The sequence below is a fragment of the Microchirus variegatus genome (genome assembly GCF_963457635.1).
Source record: "Microchirus variegatus genome assembly, chromosome: 19".
Lineage (NCBI taxonomy): Eukaryota > Metazoa > Chordata > Actinopteri > Pleuronectiformes > Soleidae > Microchirus > Microchirus variegatus.
In genome coordinates, this window is record NC_139820.1 from 9,241,704 (window position 1) to 9,263,211 (window position 21,508).

Genomic DNA, 21,508 nt, shown 5'->3' on the forward strand with positions numbered 1-21,508 from the left:
ACACATACATATATATATATATATATATATATATACACACACATACATATATATACATACATATATACACATATGTATATAGATCTATACACTTATAGATCTATATACATACACATATATGTATCTATATATATATAGATACATATATATCTATACACATATGTATATATATACACACAAAAATATACATATATATGTATGTATGCATATACATACATATATACACACATATATAGTTCGCCTTCAACTTTCAGTAACAATGACAGAAATAAAATAAGTTGATAAAAACATGAACGTTAACTCCAAAAATGATTAATATAAATTGTTCAGCTTATTTTTAAGGGCTTATTCATATCAGAATACAGTTTCAAGTAAACCTGTTTAAAGGGCTGCAACGATTAGTCCATTACTAAATTAAGTGTCAACTAATTTTTTCCCCACCGATTAAGTTCAGTTTGTTTCGGTTTCTTTGCTTCATAGAACAAAGAAAGACTGATTCTTTTTCTTCAACATTTAATGGGTCGAACGATTACTCAAACAATCGTTAGGTGCATCCCCACCTGGTCTCTGTGTAAATATAATTTGCAGTCTAGTGCGTTTCATTTCCCAAACTTTTACATTTCAGAAATGCCCTCAGTTGCTGTTTAAGTCGGGGTTTCATTTCATGGCCGCTCGCACAGGAATTAAACACGCGGGGGGGAACTAAATTAAGACTGAGGACAAAAAACACCGCAACACCATGTCCCTTCTCAGAATCAAGAGTTGCTTTTGCTTATTCTGTTGTTACATTCAACTCTCCACGACACTGTGTCCACCAGTATTTAGGACAAATAATACTGTCAGCGTGCCAGTGAGGATGAGCAGATCGATGAACACACAAAACACAAATGAAGGACAGACCGATGCTGAGAGCTGTTTACGTCGAGGAGACCCTTAAGTTTTCAAGTAGTGACAGACCGGCTCAGACATTGATAAAACCGCCTCTAGAAATCCCACAGGGTCTCCTGTACACGCTGACCATCCTATGTTTCCATATTCAGAGATTTTACAGTACACGATTGACACTGAGCTTAACCACTGGATTTAGGAGTTTGGATAATGCCAGAGACAGATTTTCTTTTAAAAAGTAGTCAAGCTCCTTGGGGGGGGGGGGATCTTACAGTGAGTAGGCATTTTAAGTGTTTGTGTGTGTGTTTGTGTTTTTTGTTTGTCGGGCAAATCAGTTCATCGAGCAGTCCTCTCCCTCTGTGTCGGTGTCCGTGTCCGAGCAGGCCGTGTCCATGGCTGCGTGGGCCGGGCTTACGATGACTGCTCGTCTCTGCTCCTCCTCGGCACTGGCTCTCCTACCCTGAGTGCGTTCGATGTGCTGGATGGCCTGAGGTGAGAAAAGACGACATCGTCGACTGTTAGACGCACATCACGCAATTTCTGTCACAACGGATCTCTCTCGCTCTACATCAAAAATACCTGTTGCTGGGTTGCAGCCTGCTCCCTTCCTCTTGGTTTTGCCCCCAAAGTCACTGTGTATCCTAGCTTTTTTTGTTAGGTTGCATATAGGGCTGCAAGGATTACTACGAGCCATTCAAGTAACTCGATTACAAAAATTCCTCGAGGCCAAAACTTGTTTAATTCCCATCTCACGCGGTCTGTTCAGCGCAATTATTTCACGCTTAAACAAGAAGCCAACAAGATGCAGTGCGACAACTGGCGTACCACAACAGCACGTCCTCAATGATTCAGCATCTGAGCCGGAAGCATCCAGTTGCTAATGCTAACGGCACATGCCAACGTAAACATTGATGTTGGCTGATTTAAAAGTAGCTTACTAGGGCTGCAGCTATCAAATATCTCAAAGTATATCAAAGTATTCTACCAATTATTCCTTGATTAATTGGATTTAAAAATAATTGAATAATAATTTCATGGAAAATACACTTAAACAGTGATTGAAGAGAATGAAACAGTCTGTTACCTTCTCTGTCTTTACCATTTATATGGATTAAAAGAATGTTGGAAACATTTGGGCTGAAATAATACATTTCAAAATTAAACGACAACTAAAAAAACACCAGACATACAAAGTTTAACAACAAGGTACCTGCACAATGGTGTCCAGGTTCTGCCTGGATGTGGACACAGTGCTGGTGTGGCCAGACGGGCTCATGGTCACCACGGTGACATGATGGTGGGCGTGCTGGCTTAGTGTTGGAGCTGGGACAATGACCGTGGGGTGATGGGTTGGGGCAGGGTGAGCCAGCACCTGGAGGACAAACAGAATATTAAAATACATGTCAGAGTTTTTCTTTGCACATATGACCGACATCATCCCACTCTCTCGCTCTGTGCGTGTCTAACCTGTGGACTGTGTGTTTGTCTGTCAGCTGCGTGGATCTGCTGCAGCCGTAAGAGCGTCTGGCTCTGAATGAGTGCTTGCTCCTCCTCCAGCTGTTGGGTGATCACCTTCAAACGCTCTGGGTGCAGCTGGGTGTCCAGAGAGCGCACCTGCACACAAGGACACACATCAATCAGAACTCGAGTACCAACATGCACCTGCTAACGTCCAAGCCGTATGAGTCACACAATAAAAAAGAAAATATAAATCTATATATACACACACACATGCATATAAAGAAAACAAATATGTATATATAAAAACATATAAAAAAATTTCTTTAAAAACATTTAATTGCATGCCCTTAGCCATACAATTTCCCTATTGTTTACATTTCTCTTTTAATTCTTATTTGTCTTTATCAACTGCCACTTCCATCAAAACCTGATGTTCAGGTAGATCCAGGATAAAGGCTGCCAGACATCAGTTAGTGTCCTGGTGAGGCTGTCACCACCATCAGCTCTTCACATTGCTACGGTGACCTGCGGCCGTCACTTTTCGGTCAAGTAGTTTTGCACATTTTTTAAGTTTCCGATTATTCTGTGTGACAATACCACTTTGCAGCCTGGAGATGTGAATTTAAAATAATCTCCTTCGACAATCAGTTTGTCTCTATTAATTTCACTCTGTGCTTGAACATAGCAAACTTTTTATTACTTTAAAATGATGAAAAATTAATTGTGTCAGGCAGAGAAGAATCTAAGTTGCAAGAGGACTATTTACAGTCGTTTTGATACACTCCGTTTATCACTGTCAAATACATATAAATACAATAAGAATAAACAGAACATTAGTCCGGAAATCCATCTCCTGCTGTTCACTGACCTGCTCCTCAAGCTGCATACGCGCTGATCGCTCCTTGTCCAGTTGCTGCCGCAGCTCTAACATTTCCCTCCTCACCTCCTCCACCTTCTCCTCCTCTAGTGTGTCTGGAGAGCCGATCCCCTCGTCCTTCTCCTCTGCTCGCCTCCGCTTTGGAGAGGAACCGCTGAACTCCTGAAGTTGTCACGGAGTGAAATGTGAAATCACAGCTTGATGACGACGACGTGCGCGTTTTCATTTTCACAACATGGTTATGGACATGTGTACATAATGACTAACTGTGGTACGGGCTGTTACCTGGAGGAAGCGTTTGAGCTGGTTGTTCTGTGCCAGGAGCTGTGTTTTTTCCTGCTCCAATGTGAAGATGTAGTCAGACGTCTGTTGCAGGATGGCCGCCTGGCAGGGATTAAAGAGTACACAGATATTTCAATTCAAGTCCAATCAAGACCGTGTGTATAAAAGTCTAATTTCCTGCCAGGCATTACACATAATTCAAATCTTTAGCAACTGTTTTAGTGTGAACTCTTGACTGTCTACTGCACCTTGCTGAGCTTCTCTCCATCTGCATGTGGCAGGAGTGTTTTGAGGGACTGGAAGCCTGCATTGATGCTCTGCATGCGCCGGCGTTCATTGCTGTTGGCGATCTCACGGCGGATTCGCCTCTCCTGGTCTTGGGCCGTCTCTGGACTGAGGGGGATGTTGGCCAGACTGAGGAATAGAGAAGGAAGATTAGGATTTGTCGTGAATGAAACACTTACTGTGTTTATTCTTCTTGGAAAAAAAGAGCACATCCAAAATAGCTGGTAATTAGTTTTCTGACCACACAACTTGAGACAAGGCCACAAATCTGGGCCAAATAAATAAAACTGATCATCAAGGAATACAATCTTAAGACTTAAAACCTTTAACCTGGTACTTTACCAGGAGTTAACCCTGACCTCTCTACATTCCTCAGACAAGCTGCCTGGTGGTCTTTGGGTTTATCTGAACTCTGTGCCCTCTCACACAACTTCCTCCTATGAGGTTGGATGTTATGGTGGCAATATCGTCTAACATATTTACTCAGGCTGGAAAATAAGTGAACCATTAAGGCAAAAAAAAAAAAAGGTTGGTCACAGGACCAAGAGGACAGACTTGAAGGACCAGATCTGGGGTGTTTACAAAGGTCGAACAAGAGGGCACAGTTCACATGGCTTTCTACAAAAGGATGATTGTGTGCGGTGGAAATTCCAAGTGGTCTAACTTGATCTTAAGTTTCGTGTTTAGAAGTGACTGCTTCTTTTAAAAAAAAAAAACAGTGAAAAGAGCATAAAAACATAAATGCAGTGCTTGGATTTCTACCTGATTTTGAGGGGTTGTGATGACCTGCCCAGACTGCAACTAATGGTTATTTTTATCATTGCAAAGCACAAAATGATGCCCTGTTTTTCTTTAGTCTGGGTATTTAGTTCATGCAGAAATTAGGAAATATTAAATATTTAAGAAATTGAGATTATAAAAATTATACATTGTATCTCAAAACACACAAAAACAGACTAACTGAATATCAAAACATGTGTCCATTAATTAAATGATGTAGAAATCACTACAGCACACAACACAAAAGCATAAACACAAAGAGGTCAAATCAGCTGTTGTCATTTGTAGCCTCCGGGGGCTGCGGGCCTCTGACATGGCCGGAGGGGGCGCACCTGAGAGGCGGCAGCAGCAGTGAAATGTGACTCCGCAAGAGCCGCAGGCCCCCTGGCAAGCATCGTGGAGAACAATGCTTTCCTCTGCTAGCAGCGAGCTAACACTGGCACTAACCAGCTGCTGACACGGACGTGTCCACTTATACAACGATACGACTGTGTGTTTTCAAATAAACTCGCCAGCTCATATGTATGCGTAAACAACAGTCGCGTAACCTTCACACACTACACAGTGCATGGTTACAGCTACCTAGTTAGCCACGCTAGGCTAATTTTAGCATACGACGCAACCACGGCAGCTGCTCGGGAGCGTTGCTCAACGACGCAGTTACGAGCAGCGGAAGCCCCAACGCACCACCTTTTGATAATTTAATACACAACAATGCAATGCCTCGGAGTAAACGGATACAAAATACAAATAAAATATGGAATAGAATGCGTAGTTATGTGCACAGAAGCGGGGCGGCGGGCAACACGTTCACCACCACGTGGTGTTGGTTCAGCTGGACGCAAATGTATTGATTTCACCCCCCGCGATTTACATACTCATGCGCCGGATGGCTGCAAACGTGCCCCGCGTGTTATTACGCGTTAACGGCTCAGTAAATAACGCCGCGGGTGAACATAGCATCGTCCCGTTTTCTCGCCGCCAGCGGCGGCAGCAGCAGCAGCAGCTGGCTGCACAACAAACTGCTAATGTCTACAACCAACCCAAGGTGCTGCCAAGGTATCGGAGCTAGCATGCTAAACGGAATCGGGCTGCAACACAAACACATACACACACGCGCGCGACAGTCACACGAAAGAGCCGTCGGGTACAAACACACACCTGCATAGTCCTCCTATCACGTCCTTCTCCGTCTTCTTAAACTGCTGTAAGGACGCGATCTTCTCTGTCGGCATCATGAAATATTCCATGCTTTCTTTCACAGCCTCCTCCACCACCTCCTTCTTCTGCTGCTGCTGCTGTCCGTGTTTTCGCTTCTCTCCGCTGCGTCCGTCCTGCTTGTTTTTGCCGCAGAGCTGTCGCTGTTTTCAGTGACGCATGTCTGAAATATCACCTCTTAGGGGGAAAAACAAAACAGCGAATAAACAGAGCGGAGATAGAAAAATAAAAGTAAATGAAAGCTGTGTTGCTTCACACAGCTGATGGGGTTCCCTCCAATGTGTGTGTGTGTGTGTGTGGCCTCGTGCCTCCGCCTACTACCTTTGTGTGTGTGTGTGTGTGTGTGTGCTTCCTCCGCCTACTACTGTGTGTGTGTGTGCAGCTGATCTGTGTGAGGCGGGAAACAGCTGGTTGGAATCAGACCGTTTTCCGGAAAAGCAGAACAAACAAACCAGCAAGTCGCTGCGTAAAATGCGGTGTTACAATCCTCACCGAACACAAATAATAACATACAAATAAAATGCCAACTATACAAATATGTAAGAATCTTTAATACATATCTGTATAATATAATATATTTTAGCTTGGAGGCCCCCCCCCCCAAATGGAAGAAGTAAAAATATTGTGTAACACTGCACTAAACACGAGAGATAGTGACGTTGTTGTAACAAATTAAATAATATATATTTATAAATGGTTTATAATTCGCCACATTTATGGCATTCTAAGCATGAAAGAAGAGGATTCCAAGGATATTAAGTCAACGTACAAAGCAACACGGATACAAAAGCCAACGAATAAAGACAACACAAATCTTTTGCTTCGTAATGACTACAGTAAAATGTGCTTTCACCTTTGATGTTTCTCCGCCATATACGTTTCTGTAACTGGGTCCTTTTTTTGTGTACTTGTACTAAGTCATTTTTTAACATGTGTAATTTTACTTAAGTAGTACTTAAGTTACTGAGTAAAAATGTTGGCCTGAATTTAAAAAATAAATCAATACAAAACACCCAGAAACTTTGGCAGTGATTGATGGACAGGTGAATGATTGATGAGGACAGGTGAATTGGCTAATTGAGGTCCCTGAGTGAGTGAGATTCGTGACTCTTGACCCTTGTTGACTGATACATTTTTTGTGTGTGTACATGTATTATTTTGTCAGCACAGGGCCGGTCCAAGGCATAGGCGAACAAAGCCGCTGCTTAGGGCCCCGTGACCACTAGAGTGCCCCCAAGAGCAATTTATTAAAAAAAATATATAAAAGTTTGGATTGTTGTAGTTTATTTAGAATTTTTCTCCCCATTTTTACCAAAGTTTTTTCACAGTTTTTACATAGTTGTCAGATGTGATTATTTTACTTTATATTTTATTTATAAACCATTTTTATTACCTTGTTCCGGGTGCCTCTGTTGATTTACATTATTATTTAAGTATTTTTTTGATATGGGATATATGTTTCTATTTTATTTAACGCTGTGTTTTTTTTTACATATAAAAGTCAAATCTTTGTATTACAGGAATGTATTTTGACTCACAAACACGTAATGTCACTTGTTCTGATTGTTGTACTTTATGAATTATGCAAACCAGGTTTATTATGAACCGACGTCTCAACCGTTTGGTAGAGGCCTGTATCTGCAATACTGTAGGGTCTAATTAAAAAAAAGAAATAAAGAAAAAAAAAATATATATATATATATTGATTTTTGTGGATAAAAAATAAAATAAAAAATGCAAAGAAATAATTTTCCCTTTGCTTTTTTTCTTGGTGCGTACCTTAAAGGGTTTAATTAAAAACAATTCATGTGAGATTTGTGTCCCCCTCGTCCTGTATTGCACAACACAACACATTGTTAAAAAAAGAAGCTACTTTTTTATTTGAACTTGAGTACATTTTTAGACCAGTACTTCTACTTGTACTTAAGTAAAATGCTCTCAAAATAGTGGTACTTTTACTTGAGTATTACAGTACTCTTTCCCCCTCTGCATACGACTGGTTCTAAAGCCCCTGTGACCCCTTGACATATTGCATTATGTCACGTTATAATAATAATACCATATGCAACACTAAATCAACTATTTGAAAGGAAGTGTTGATGGCTGTGTTCATTATAGAATCTCATTATTAATAAATTCAGATTAGGGCCTCATAATAATCTGATGTGTTACACGTATAATTTGTACTTTCACCACAATGTTCCGATTAAATTCAATTCATTTTCTGCTAATCACTAAATCCCCCCACGGCACAACAACACTGTGTGAATTTAGCATTTAGTCACGTCCATGTTGCTTCAAGAGTATGGAGGACGAGACCTGACATGTCAATAAATAAATACAGGAATAAATAAATGCATAAATAAATTAATAAATGTAAAGCATTTATTCATGCATTTATTTATGTATTTATTCCTGTATTTAATTATGTCTAAGTGAGCAACTGTACTGAAAACAAATTCATGCTGGCTCTCAGTATGGAAGGCAATGTGCAGTACATACTATAAAGCAGCAGGTGGCAGTAATGTAACAAAACACTCCTTGAAGTAGGATATTGAATTACATGAGATATTATTTGTGCATAACAATAATAATACACTTCTTTGACAATTTAATTAAGGTGAATTAAGGATAAGTCAAGGAAAGGAAAGGTGAAAGACATTATGGATGCCAACTGCAGTAAACGGCAAAAAGAAGTGAATGTTTGCACCTAGTTGGCAAAATTCCAAATTTGCTCTACACAAGTAGGCGAAGCTGTATTTCTTAAGAGCTTTTATTTTTTTGCAATGCAATAAAACGTTCATAAAAACAATATTATAATAATGTTCAAGGAGTTATATAAATATTTGGCCCTTAATCTGCAAAAAGTAACAAAGCAAAAACAAATAAAAACATCCGTCTCCCTTTCTCACCACATAACTTGTTCTAGTAGGAGTAACATAACTAAAATAGCAAAATATATAACCGTCATCCACGCACCTTAAAATAGGATATATTATTTTTTGTGGGAATAACACAAACATAGATAGAGGGCTACTCTTCAAACAGGCGGGGCTTTTCATGCATTTCTGTTTGCTCATATACAGAATAATACAACACCGCCCATATTTAACACACAATTATTCCCGATGTTTGTATACTGCACGGGTTCATAGACCCGTCACACATCTCACTCTGTAACATCCTTAAAGGCTGCGTTCCTGAACACAGTCTTCACACATCCTAAGACAAACTGATTGCATGTACAATAACATCTTTTTCAAACAGACATTTCCTTTAGAGAGCAAGAAAGTGGAATGTTTAAAAAAAATGCCTTCCTGGAAAAGCATGAATGTTAGTATTATAAAAGAATGGTAGTGCCCGCAGGTGAACTTCACGCCGACTCTGTTACAAAAATGTGTTTACACCCAAAGTCCTGTAAAGCTTAATCCTATATATTTACCTAAATGTCTCTGTCATTTGAAATACAGTATATACATGATTTGGAACGTCGGCCTTTGGACAGAGCAAAAAAAAAACCTGAAACTCTTGATAACGTCGATTTAATCACTGAGCTGATGAAGCGCCTCCTGTGGACAGTGATGGCCTGGTCCTCTTGGCGGCTTTTTCCTCCACAGCAAATGTGTAATTATACTAAAAAACACACACAAAAATGAATTCAAGTAAATGTTGACAGGTAGTGTATATAATGATATAAATAAAGTTGGACACAGATGTGGGCCTACCTCATTTTCAATGTCTTGGAGAGACTTTATACGAATGTTGTTCATTTGAGAGTTCAGCAGATGATTCTACGAAAGAAATGTGGAAAAGAGAAAGAGATGTCACGACATGCTTTGGGATACATCTTAATACTCGATGTGAAAATGAGGAATTGAACGAGTTAATTTGCTAAAAATTGAGCCCGTCACTTTAAAATGTATTGAAAATACAGTCAAACGTACCGTCCCATTCGCCTGGACGTTAAATTTTGGGTGCAGACTAAAGGGAACTCCGTCTAGAGCTGCAGAGAGTGAGGAGCAGGTTACAGGTGAGCGAGCTGCGTCCGATGACAAAACTCTGAAGTGTCAAAAAACTGCACCGAGTACCTGTAATCCCGTGGATACTGCTGTCAGCAGGCTTGTCCAAGTTGTCCTTGATTTGGAGGGTGTGGCGTCTCTGACTCAGCTTACCATGCGGCGCTAGAGGAGGAGGGTTGCTGTGGTAACAAATAAAAGGATATTATTGACATGGCGTAATATCCTGTGTTGCATCGGGCCATGAGCTCCAAAATAGTTTTGGATTTCTGACCCCTTGTCATATTTCTACTACCCTCACACCCAACGCAAAGTAACTAAGTAACTTTTACTTAAAGTACATTTCAAATGAACTACTTTTTACTTCTACTTGAGTACATTTTCAGATGACTACTTTTACTTCTACTTGAGTAATATTTGTATTGGTACTTTTACTTGAGTACAATATTTTAGTACTTTTCCCACCTCTGATACGTGTATATATATATATATATATATATATATATATATGTATATATATATATATACATATACACATACACACGTATATATACACACATATACACACGTATATATACACACACACACACAAATGTATATATATATATAATATATTAAAAAAACGATTAAATCTCATGTTTTCAAGAAGAGCTGCAAAATATCCCCGAATGAATACGAATTTTGTGAGTTACTTAAAGCTGCAGTGCGTAAGCTTTGGTGATTTTTGTTGTTAATGTTATTATTCTGCATCTGCTTGGTCTTTGTGAACAGACACAACCTAATATTATTTGGATGCTGCCTCTTTCAGGTGAAAGAGGGCTATGTCATGCAATACTATCAGACCAGTCTGCGGGAGCGTTTGTGTGTATAAAGCAGCAGTTGTTTTGTGCAGCATGGGAATATCGTCAGATATTGCTATACTGGATAACACAGAGAGAGTTGTGTGGGCTCAATCAGCATTTTGTGAACTCATATGACAATGGCTCGTCTCTAATGGACATTTATTCATATTTAAAAGTCATGCACTAGAGTTTGAAGGACCCCTCTATATTAACGAGACCTGCTAAGATGTATGGCTTGAAGACAGTGGCACTGTCTGTTAAAGATGCTGAGATTTTTGTTGGTAGTGAGCATATTTAAGGGACAGCTCAGGTTGTACAGTTTGGAAATGGAGTACAAGAGGCCAGGTTGAGATGGTTTGGTCACACGGAGAGGAAGGAGAGTGATTATATTGGACAAAGTATGTTCAAGACGACAGAGAAGGTTAATGAAGATTGTGAAGGAGGACACAAGGACAGTTAGCGTAACACAACAGCACAAGAAGAGAAGAAGAAGAAGAAAGAGTACCTGGGTCTGAGGGGCAGAGGACCCGACGATTGGTCTAGGGAGAGTTTGCGGATATCCAAGCTCACACTGCGGGGTTTGGCTTGGGGCATGGGGTTAGAAAAACGTCCCTTTCTGCACCACAACACGTAGCCATGGATGTCCCTGATGAGAAAGCACACTTGAGGTTACAGTCATTACTGTGCTGCTGAACGGAAACGATCTGTTAATAATACTGGATGAAGACCCGCCGTGGACGGGATTTATTGAAATACATTCGATAAAACGAGTTGCAAGAGAAATGTTTGTATGCGTGAATGCGACCGACCCCACATATGTGTAATGCTGCAGCATCATTTTGCTTCTGGCCGTCAGTTTGATGTCCAACACAGCTGTGTCCACACTGCCGACTGGAACGACTCGCACGCACACGCGCTTCTTCTTCGAAACGGAGGCCTCTGAGCACACGAAACAAAAAAAAACAATACAGAAAATTAAAATATCGTAAAATGTTCCTGTGATCTGCAGCAAATATATAAATATATAAGGACTGTATATGTACAACTTGGTGTGTGCACTCACTTGCTTCAAGGTGCTCAGCGATGAAGCAGAAACCATGAGGAATGGCATCTTTGTCTGAGAGAAGCTGAACGTCTGAAACGACCATTCCACATGTCAGGTCCTGAGAGGGGAGGGATGAGGTGGTTTGTTGGGTTATCTGGTGTTTCTAAAACGGTGTTGAAAGACCTAATCATTCTACATCATTAAATGCTACGGTGAAAAGACACAAGTAACAATGGCCAATGGTCTTTTTCTTGCGCTTTTCTAGTCTTGATGTCCAGTCAAAGCACTACAGGTTTGCATTTCACCCATTCACACGCCACACGGAGCATCTATAAATTCAAATTCACCAAGGGGCAACTTCAGGTTAAGTGTCTTGCCCAGCAGAGACTGGGATCTAACCCCACCCTTCTGGTTGGAAGATGACCCATTTTACCGGAAAAGATCGTTACCTTGCTGTAACAGAGGTAATATCCAGACTTTATTGCAAAGCTGCGTGTGAAGTTTGCTGCGGATCCATCTTCTGTGATGTTGATCTGCAGAAGAAAACAAGGGAACAGTTATATATAGATAATCATAACCCTAATTTTTGAAGAAAATGCACTTTTTTTTCTCCAATGAACATAACATTAAATGAATCAGAAATACACTCTTTACATTGTTAATGAGGTAAATGACTATTCTCGCTGCAAACGCCTGGTTTTTAATGGAATATGTACATAGAGGCCCATTTCCAGCAACCATCTCTCCAGTGTTCTAATGGTACATTGTGTTTGCTAATCGCGTTAGAAGGCTATTGGATGATTAGAAAACCCTTGTGCAATTATGTTAGCACAGCTGAAAACAGTTTTATTTCTAATCTTGTCAATGTCTTGACTATATTTTCTATTGATTTTGCAACTCTTTTGATGAATAAAAGTGTGACTTTTAATGGAAAACGCAAAAAACAAAAAAATTGTATGGGTGCACTGCCCGCAAATTGAGTTGAATTATGACAAATCGTCTTCTTACTTCTGTTATTTCACGTTATAATATGAGACCTTTGAATTAACCCTGGCTGCACATACACAAAAACATCATATTTCCATCTGGAGCTTTTGGAAAGGAAGTTTACGCTCAGTAATGTAACATTTAAACGGCCAAATGTGTTTCTAAAGGTCAGGTTTAAAGCTCATCAAAGCACTGCATTAAGGCTCCAGTGTGCAACTTCTGTGGCCAGGAGTCGTCTGCCACAGAAGTGAGGGTGTGTGATGCTGAAAAGACCCGAAAGATGCCAGGAAATGTCACTGAGGACGTATCCAGATGCATCGAGACAATGTACAGTATGTGAGAAGTTCAGCAGTTAGCGTCAAAATCGAGTTGCTGGGAGTAAAAATAGACACACACCCACACACACAGGCTGTCTGTGAGAGTCAGGACTGGGAGGATTAAGTGTTTGTGAGTACGTCTTGGTGTTTTCAGCCAAGGAGGTGGGCAGTGACATCAGACTTTCCTCAGCCTGCAGAGCTTTCTAAAAAAGGGCGACTAACAGTCCCAATTCCAACCATTCACTGCCGTCTCACGTTACCAGCAATAGCTGTTAGGCTTCCACCTTCCCTCCGTCAGCCGTATGAATGAGAGCCATACGGCCGCTGTACCGAGAAACACAGAGTTTTCAACTCCATTTAATTACACCACTTTGACCATGGCAACGTACAAACTGACCTGTGTTTACAGTAGAACTAGAAAAACAAACCTTTGGAACACTTTCTCCTCATCACTCCCACAAATAATCTTTAAGTTGTTTACACCTCACTGCAAATACAGCCGCTCGCATTGTTTATAGGACTTTATTATTTACGCAAAGGCTGGTTTCAGCTTCAGTGGAAACTCCAAAGGAACAAATGGCTCTATATGGACTATATTAGGTCATGTGAATCAGTAGCAGGAGCAATGGGAATCTCTCCTCTTACCATAGTGAAGTCTTTGGGGCAGGTGCTGGTGTTGGAGGTCCATGCCACAGCTGTGATGGGCCGCACTCCAACATGTTCCATCAAGGACATCTGATAATAGGGATAAGAAACATCTATAAAATTGCTCATACACACATAAATAAAATCCTTTTTATACCTTTAGCCCAGTCGTGATTTGTACACACAACAATGCTGTGGTGACAGAGGTGTCTTATCAGAATTGTGGTCTGCATAGTTTGCGACAAAAAGTGAGGACTCACTCAGGGTAACGGGATATGACTCAGTCTAAATGTGTGCGTTATACCAAGGCTACATTGTTTGGGACAGAACGATCCAGTTTAGGTTAAATGGTTAAATGGTTGCGTTATTGCTAAAATGTTCAAGGACAAAGAGATTCTGTTCAACGCAAGAATGGATTCCTAGGGGCAACAGCATCTTAGCTCACGTGAGGCCCTGGAGTTCACTTTACAATATATGCATTTACTATTTAAAAAAAAAAAAAAAATCTGTTTGTAAAGAACCCCCATTCTGACTGAGATAGCATATTGAGAACTTATTGAAAAAAATACTGAAATACTCTACTTTAACTACTTCTTTTCAGCTTTTATATTCTGTTGTGTGTCCTATAACTGAAATTGTTTTGTCTATCTTGACCAGGACTCCCTTATTTTTCATATGGCTATGGATAAGCGGAGGGAAATTGGGCTTATAATCAGAGGGTGACGTGTTCGTGAGCATTTACACAAATGACCTACTTACTATTTTACTTTTTTGTAATAAGATATCACATGTATAGAGGTGAAATACTGAGATAAATAGGTCAAGTGAATGCATTCAGTCCCATGTAAAATGAAGAAGTGTGGTTGACTCAAGTTGAGACACAGACTTTAACACATTATTACTCAATAATGTTGAGTAATTATGCATTTCCTTGTCTATAGACTTCCATACATGGGAAAACATGTTGTTATTGGTAACTAACTATTCATTTAGATCAACTATGGCTGTATTTGTTTGACAACTTAGCTGCTTCAGGAAAAACTTAACACCCATTTATTTCCAAAGTTAGTTATTTATGATAAAAACCATGAATTACGAACAAGGACTGGTTTTGAGTCATTGTCTACGAACCTACACAACGAGTCGAGCTTACGACTCTTCCTATGACAAAACCTGACTGCTTCCAAGTCTAGAATTTGAGATAAAGTCCTTTTGTTTTGTGACTTAAAGGATAAACACATACATATAAACTTACTTTTAGTCGGTGTCTTCTGTCTCCCCTAGCTGTAGTGATTTCACAGGCGAACAACTTTTTATTCACCAGCCGGAGTTTCTTGGTGTTGCTCGTCAAAGCAGGAAGCGCTGTGAATCCATTCGGACTCCAACTCCCGTCAAATCCCGGGGCGATGACGTCACAGGGTCAGACGTCATCGTCAAAATGTCGTCTGAACACGGTCTGGAACGCTAGAGGGCAGCATCACACCCGTTATGGACGAGAGTTGGAACAAGACTGTTAGCGAAGTCTGCTTTTTGTTTACTAACGGTCAAGGTTAGCCCTACTTCAGAGAGACAACCAAAGAAGAGCTGGCCAAGAAGTGCTCCATCACCATCGCTCAGGTAGTAACATAAAAGTAACAGCCTGGGGGAAAAAAGGCATTTAATGGACATAAACTAAACGCAGTGTTGTACACAGGCAGGGTCAAATAACAGGGCTTGGGCATCGCGTTGCATTCTGGGACGTGGTGGCCATGTTGATGGCTTCGCGAATGTAAACAAACAGCAAGTGAACGAGGAGAAGAAGCAAAGTTGGAAGAAAAGGTATTACGGAGTATTAGCTACATTGAGAAAAAACATTCACATACTCTGAGAATAAAGTCTTAATTTAAGAGAATAAAGTCGTAATTTTACGAGAATAAAGTCGTACTGTCCTGCCGGCGTGTAGAACAATGGGAATTGTTCATGTTACGCCCGGACGTCTTAGAGTGACGGACCGGAAGTGAAAGTCGGAGAGTTGACGGCAACAGTTGTGTGTGTTCATACTATTTGAATAAATACCCAGTGACTTGAGCAAAGGGTAAAATTAATTATGAGTCGGATTGTTTGTTGAGAAACCAAAAAATCCCTCTGAACGGCTCGCTGATGGATCCACCGACAACCCTGCAGTCGACCAGTTCCAGTTATTTCGCCCTCCACAAAAGCAGTGATTTCCTCCATGTCTGCCTGGTTCTTCCTGCGGAAAAGATGCATTCTCTTGCATATTCTTTTTAAAGTCCTGATACTTATGACAATGTGATGCTGATGAGCAAACATATTGATTATCTCCTTGTTTGTGAAACCTATTCTAAAGTACAATAACCCCCTCATTTTAACAACTTCTAAGACAACAAGTTAGAATATTTACGACTTTATTCTCGTAAATGTACAACTGTAATCTCAAATCTCCTAAATTAAGAATTTATTCTCGAAAAAAAAAGTTTTCTCAATGTGGGCAACTGGTTTGTAAACAAGAGGATTCGACACACGCAGAGCTATTGTTCCTAGGAAACTGCATTGACTTCCATTAACCAGTTAATGCCTAACCATAACCAAACCTTACTATTGTTCACACCTTATCCTTCACTCAGGACCAGGCTGTTGTCCTCATGATGACTCGTGGTTCAGGTTTACATCAGAAAAGAGATAACAAAACACATGTAAACATAGTCTTTCATAGAAATGTACCCTAACCATATCTATAACCGCTACTTGCACAATCCTAACTCTAACCTTTACCCAGCGATACAGCGATTGACTCTAATTAATTGTTCACATTTATATCACAATGCATAAATCTGGTTCCTGTACAATTTAAGTGATGATCTATTGAAATCAATCTGCAGTAGGACATCTGATGTTATGTTTCCCCTTTTCAGTTCACATCATGTCTCTTCTCTACAGATTGGTGATGATTGGCATCACAGTCCCCTCCTTCCATCGCCAAACGATTCTGTACTTTGTCCTTCTTTTCATCCTCGTCCAATTAATACAAACTCTGTAGACTACGCTCCAGCTGAGCTGTGAACAAACTCTACAGCATTTATTTAACATAGTGCTTAGATTAGGGTCAAATATGCATGTTAAACCAGTTTTATTTAGCTTGAAGTAGAGATAATACACAGAGATCTAGCAGACATGACTAACTATACTACTGCATATTAACAAATAATCTGACTTCTCGAGCAAAGGTAACTTAGATGCAGGTGATGTTTGTTATTTTGCCATTCTTAACGGTGGTGGGAGGTTTCCACCCTTCATTTCCACACCATACAGCACGGATATTCAGAAACAACCATGTTTTCCAGCTCAAGTCTTTCTAACTTAACAACAAAGGGTTCACTTCTTCATTTACTGTTAAATTCCCCGGGACCTGAATTAAATTGGACAAAGGTTTAAAATCCATTTCCAGCTGAGATAAGGAAACAGGACAAAGACAAAGGACAGTGATGTACTTTGGGAGTCCTTTGAACCCTGTTTGATCAGCCGCTATGTGACTTTGTGCACACACACACACACACACACACACACACACACACACACACACGCATGGATAGTTTTGGTGAAATGAAATCATTTTCTTGGAAAGCAGAAAGATAATAATGACAACTAAAATGATGAAAACAGTGTCTGTAGTGTGGTTTGGTGTGAAAAAAGTCCTTTAATCAGCAGATTACCGTCAATGTCAGCGCGTGTAATCTCGTGGACGTGTGCCGTTTCTCACAATTTATAACAAAAAAACAGGAATTATTATTATTTATTTTGTTGTACAAAAAAAAGTACTGCAATGAAACTTGTAAATCTGTATAGGCTGTGTTTAAATAGTGGCGGTGGGAAATCGGGGGTTAAAGGTTGAAAATGACGGTGTGTAAAAGAGACAGTCAAAGACACACACACACACACACACACACACAGAGTGAGAGACAGAGTGGGAGACGTTTTATTGAGGGTGAAAAAGAGAGACTGTTCGCCATGGATTTATCACCTGCGGCTGTGATCCTGTGCTCACTGTTATGTTCAGGTAATAAATCAGATTTATTTTTATCAGTAGAAAACTATCTGCCAGGTTTTGCAGGTTTGCATGTCTGTAAAAATATTGAATACATTGTGGATCTGTTTTTTTTAAACCCTTAAATATCACATTTTAATGGGTCATGGATTTATCAGAGGGAGAATGAAGCCTCTTTCATTCCCACTCTGCACCTGAACTTATGTCCTTACGCGGCGTAATACCTGCTTTTTTATTATGGACATGACAAAAATGTTCTAGTGACACAAACCAGTGCGTGCAAATCAGCAGCAGTGTCGTCCATGTTTTCAAGAAGAAGACTATTGTCTCGGTGTTGTCTGGAGAAACAACAAAAACAGAGGACATCCTCTTTTTCACGGTGGAAAAAAAGGACAAAAATCGCAAAAAAGTTCAAAATATTATCGGTTAAAATGGCAACCAAAGAGATCGAACCAAAACTCTCTGCATGACGTCAATTTGCAAAAAATCCCATTATAGTCTTCTTTTTTTGCTTTGTCATTAAATTAGTAGCACTTTTGTTCAGTCTGCGTGTTTGCTCAGGTTGTTTGCTCTGGGTCACTGTTTGTTTACACTGTTTAATCCCAGGCCTGTCTAAAGGTTCAGAGAGTTGGCTGCTTGTGTGCGTGTGTGTTGCTACCATGCTGTAATCTCTTTGTACAGTTTCTGGCCAGGCTCCTGTGATCTCAGTGGAGCCCCGGGCTGCGACTGTGCGTCAGGGGGAGTCTGTCAGCCTCAGGTGCCAAGTGGGCAGTGGTGCGCGGCCAATCCAACTGGAGTGGAGGAGAGCCAACAACCAAGCATTACCAGGTCAGGAGGAATAATAATGTACACATGTTGACAACATCTTTATCTATGAGGTGAAAATTAACTCTGTTTTGGTTTTTTTCCCCTCTTGTAGACAATGCTAAGACTGGTCCTGATGGCTCTGTGCTGACATTTGTGAGAAGCAAACCTGGCAACCAGGGCCAGTACCGCTGTGTGGCATCCAACTCTGCAGGCCGCAGCACTGCCACCGCTGTGCTCAATGTTAAATGTGAGTGTGTTGTCACATTTTAGTGTGTGTTAATATAAGCCACCGCACCGGTCCAATGTGATGTCATAACTCCTCCCTCTCGCTCAGTTCCTCCCAAGGTGCGTGTGACACCCGCAGGGCCCCTGCATGTCAGTTTAGGAGACCCTGCGTCAGTGGCGTGTCGCGCCACGGGCAGGCCGCGTCCCACTCTCAGTTGGAAACGGCAAGGCTCCACCCTTCAGCTGTTTACCACCGACTCCAACGATGTCACTAGCTTACAGGTGAACACATGCCCGAACAATATCTACGCTCAATTCCCACACTGTCATTGAATTCACGTAAAAAAGACGATAATTCGAATGTGTTTCCTCAGTGGGCTGCAGTGCGTCCAGAAGACGCGGGGGTTTATATCTGCCAGGCTGAGAGCAATGAAGGGGTGACGGATGTAAAAGTTGAACTCATTGTTGAGGCAGCACCGGGAGTACCAGTGGCTACAGTGAGCACCACAGAGATGACAGTGGTGGAGGGACATTCAGTCACAATGTCATGTCAGGCCAGTGGTAAGTCAAGTCCTTATTTCTATTTAAAATCAATACAAAATATCATTAAATAGTGACATAATAAAATAGTAAAATGGTAAAACCTACATAGAAGTGTCCAGGTTGGTATTTGTATCCTGAGGTATAGGCCAAGGAGACGAGGTGGGTCTTTAAAAGCGATTTAAGATGTTCAATGGTGAGGGCAGATTTCATTTCCATGGGTAAAAAGGCTCGTAAAATGACCCAGGTTTTTATTCGTGAATTTCTAAAAGCAGCAACTTATTAGACCTCAGATCTCTAAATTCAGAGAGATGAGATGGTGCCAAAGCTTTAAGAGCTTTAAAAAACAACAATTACACGAATAGGAAGCCAGTGGAGAGAGCACAGCACAGGTGAGTTGAGGTCTTTCTTGTTTTTGACTGGTCTAAGCCAACATACAGAGAATTACAATCATCTAGCCGAGATGTTATAAAAGCATGGATTAGTGGATTAGATTAGATTCACCTTGGCGATGAGAGGCCAGAATACATATGTACATTACCGTTCAAACGTTTGGGGTCACCTATACAATTTTTTGGTGTTTTCCATTAAAAGTCACACTTTTCATCATATTCAAAATAAACGTCAAAGAACCAGCAAAACTGTTTTCAGCTGTGCTAAGATTGTTGCACAAGGGTTTTCAAGGTTTTTCTAATCATCAATAGCCTTTAGCAAACACAATGTACCATTAGAACACTGGAGAGATGTTTGCTGGAAATGGGCCTCTATACACCTATGTACATATTCCATTAAAAACCAGATGTTTGAAGCTAGCAAAGTCGTTTACCACATTAACAATGTATAGAGTGTATTTCTGATTCATTTAATGTTATGTTCATTGAAAAAAAAGTGCTTTTCCTTCAAAAATAAGGACATTTCTAAGTGACCCCAAACCCTTGAACGGTAGTGTATCTTTAACTGTGTCTTTGCGTCATCTCCACCCTCCAGGTTCCCCGCCGCCTGACATTACCTGGTCCAAGCTCAGAGCGCCGCTGCCATGGAAACACACAGTGAGTGGCGGCGTTCTGACGCTGAGCAATGTGGGCCGCCAAGACTCGGGGCAGTACATCTGTAACGCCACCAACGTGCACGGCTACAGCGAGGCGTACACGCAGATGGAGGTCGAGAGTGAGTGGACGGCAACGCAACATAATACTCTACACGCACGCGCTTTTGTCACTGTCACTGCGCAGGTTTTAACGGTCGTCTCCTTTCGCGCAGCTCCTCCGTATGCCACCTGCATGCCTGACCAGGTGAGACTTAAGGCAGGCGAGGCCCTGAACCTGCAGTGCCTCGCCCACGGCACTCATCCCATTGAGTTTGTGTGGAGTCGGGCGAACAGGGAGAGCCTTCCTGCAGGATCGATGACCACAAAGGATGGAAAGCTGTATGTAGCCCATGTTCAAGCGAGTCACAGTGGGACGTACAAGTGTGTCGCCACCAACCACATTGGCTCCAGTGAGGCTCTGGCCAGAGTCAATATCAAGGGTGAGCTGTCGTTTAATCATGTTTCACCATGGTAAAGTCCACCAAATATAACTCATATCTAACTTTTCCCTCTTTTTTTCCTCTCCTCCTTTTTTTTCTCATTTCAGCTTAATCCATTGTGTCTGATTTTCAGTCTGTCTGTCCCTGCATACGTGCATTCGTCCCTGTTGAAATGGGTAATGCTGAGAAAACAGGAAATGATATTTAATACAATAGAACATTTCGATGTGTGACGGTGAAAGCTAGTTGTTGTGCATGTCGGTTAATTTTATACTTTTATATAAAATCAGCGCAGTTGCTGTCGTTGTCGTCTCTCGTCACGTCTTCCTCCCTCGTTTACAACGCTGCACTTTCAAAATTGAAAGGAGAGCAAAACAAATAAAAGTCTTATATCATAGAAAGTCTTGATTTTGGCCATTGAATTGCATTCTGTTTTTGCTTTAGGGCAGGGGTGTCCAAACTTGTTCTAACGAGGGCCAAATTTGATAATGTAAAGATTTCTGGGGGCCAATAGTAGTCTTTTTAACAGCCAAATTTACACACAAAGGCCATGTTTTATAATAATTTTACTGTCCTTGAGTGAACAAATGAAACAATTCTGCATTTCTTTCACATCTGGAGTCAGATATCATAATAACATAATAAGGTAAAAGGAAATAACATGCGATTGAGGCCGATTCTCTGCCCCAGTCCCTCCTGGCCCATAAATAATACAGTATAGAAC

At 40.8% G+C, this 21,508-nt stretch overlaps 3 protein-coding genes across 3 annotated transcripts; 1 reads left to right on the forward strand and 2 right to left on the reverse strand.

Moving 5' to 3' along the window:
* Window positions 1-1,219: 1,219 nt before the first annotated feature.
* Window positions 1,220-5,847, reverse strand: LOC310941265 (transcription factor AP-4-like; the record flags this gene model as incomplete). The annotated part of the gene is made up of 7 exons (XM_083906404.1): window positions 5,735-5,847; window positions 3,757-3,922; window positions 3,512-3,610; window positions 3,218-3,388; window positions 2,356-2,502; window positions 2,099-2,260; window positions 1,220-1,375 (listed from the first exon to the last, which is right to left on the reverse strand). Exons 1-7 carry the CDS (start codon window positions 5,821-5,823, stop codon window positions 1,220-1,222), a joined length of 990 nt encoding a protein of 329 aa, XP_083762530.1. The 5' UTR covers window positions 5,824-5,847.
* Window positions 5,848-9,331: 3,484 nt separating this feature from the next.
* Window positions 9,332-13,733, reverse strand: mvb12a (multivesicular body subunit 12A; the record flags this gene model as incomplete). The annotated part of the gene is made up of 9 exons (XM_083906370.1): window positions 9,332-9,424; window positions 9,517-9,582; window positions 9,736-9,794; window positions 9,880-9,989; window positions 11,155-11,295; window positions 11,459-11,588; window positions 11,713-11,812; window positions 12,144-12,227; window positions 13,644-13,733. 9 exons carry the CDS (start codon window positions 13,731-13,733, stop codon window positions 9,338-9,340), a joined length of 867 nt encoding a protein of 288 aa, XP_083762496.1. The 3' UTR covers window positions 9,332-9,337.
* A 4,629-nt stretch (window positions 13,734-18,362) lies between these two features.
* Window positions 18,363-21,110, forward strand: sid4 (secreted immunoglobulin domain 4; the record flags this gene model as incomplete). The annotated part of the gene is made up of 7 exons (XM_083906494.1): window positions 18,363-18,513; window positions 18,605-18,739; window positions 18,827-18,999; window positions 19,092-19,278; window positions 20,245-20,424; window positions 20,518-20,784; window positions 20,892-21,110. Coding segments are annotated over 7 exons (1,098 nt in total), but the record flags the coding sequence as incomplete, so codon positions are not given.
* Between the last annotated feature and the right edge of the window lie 398 nt (window positions 21,111-21,508).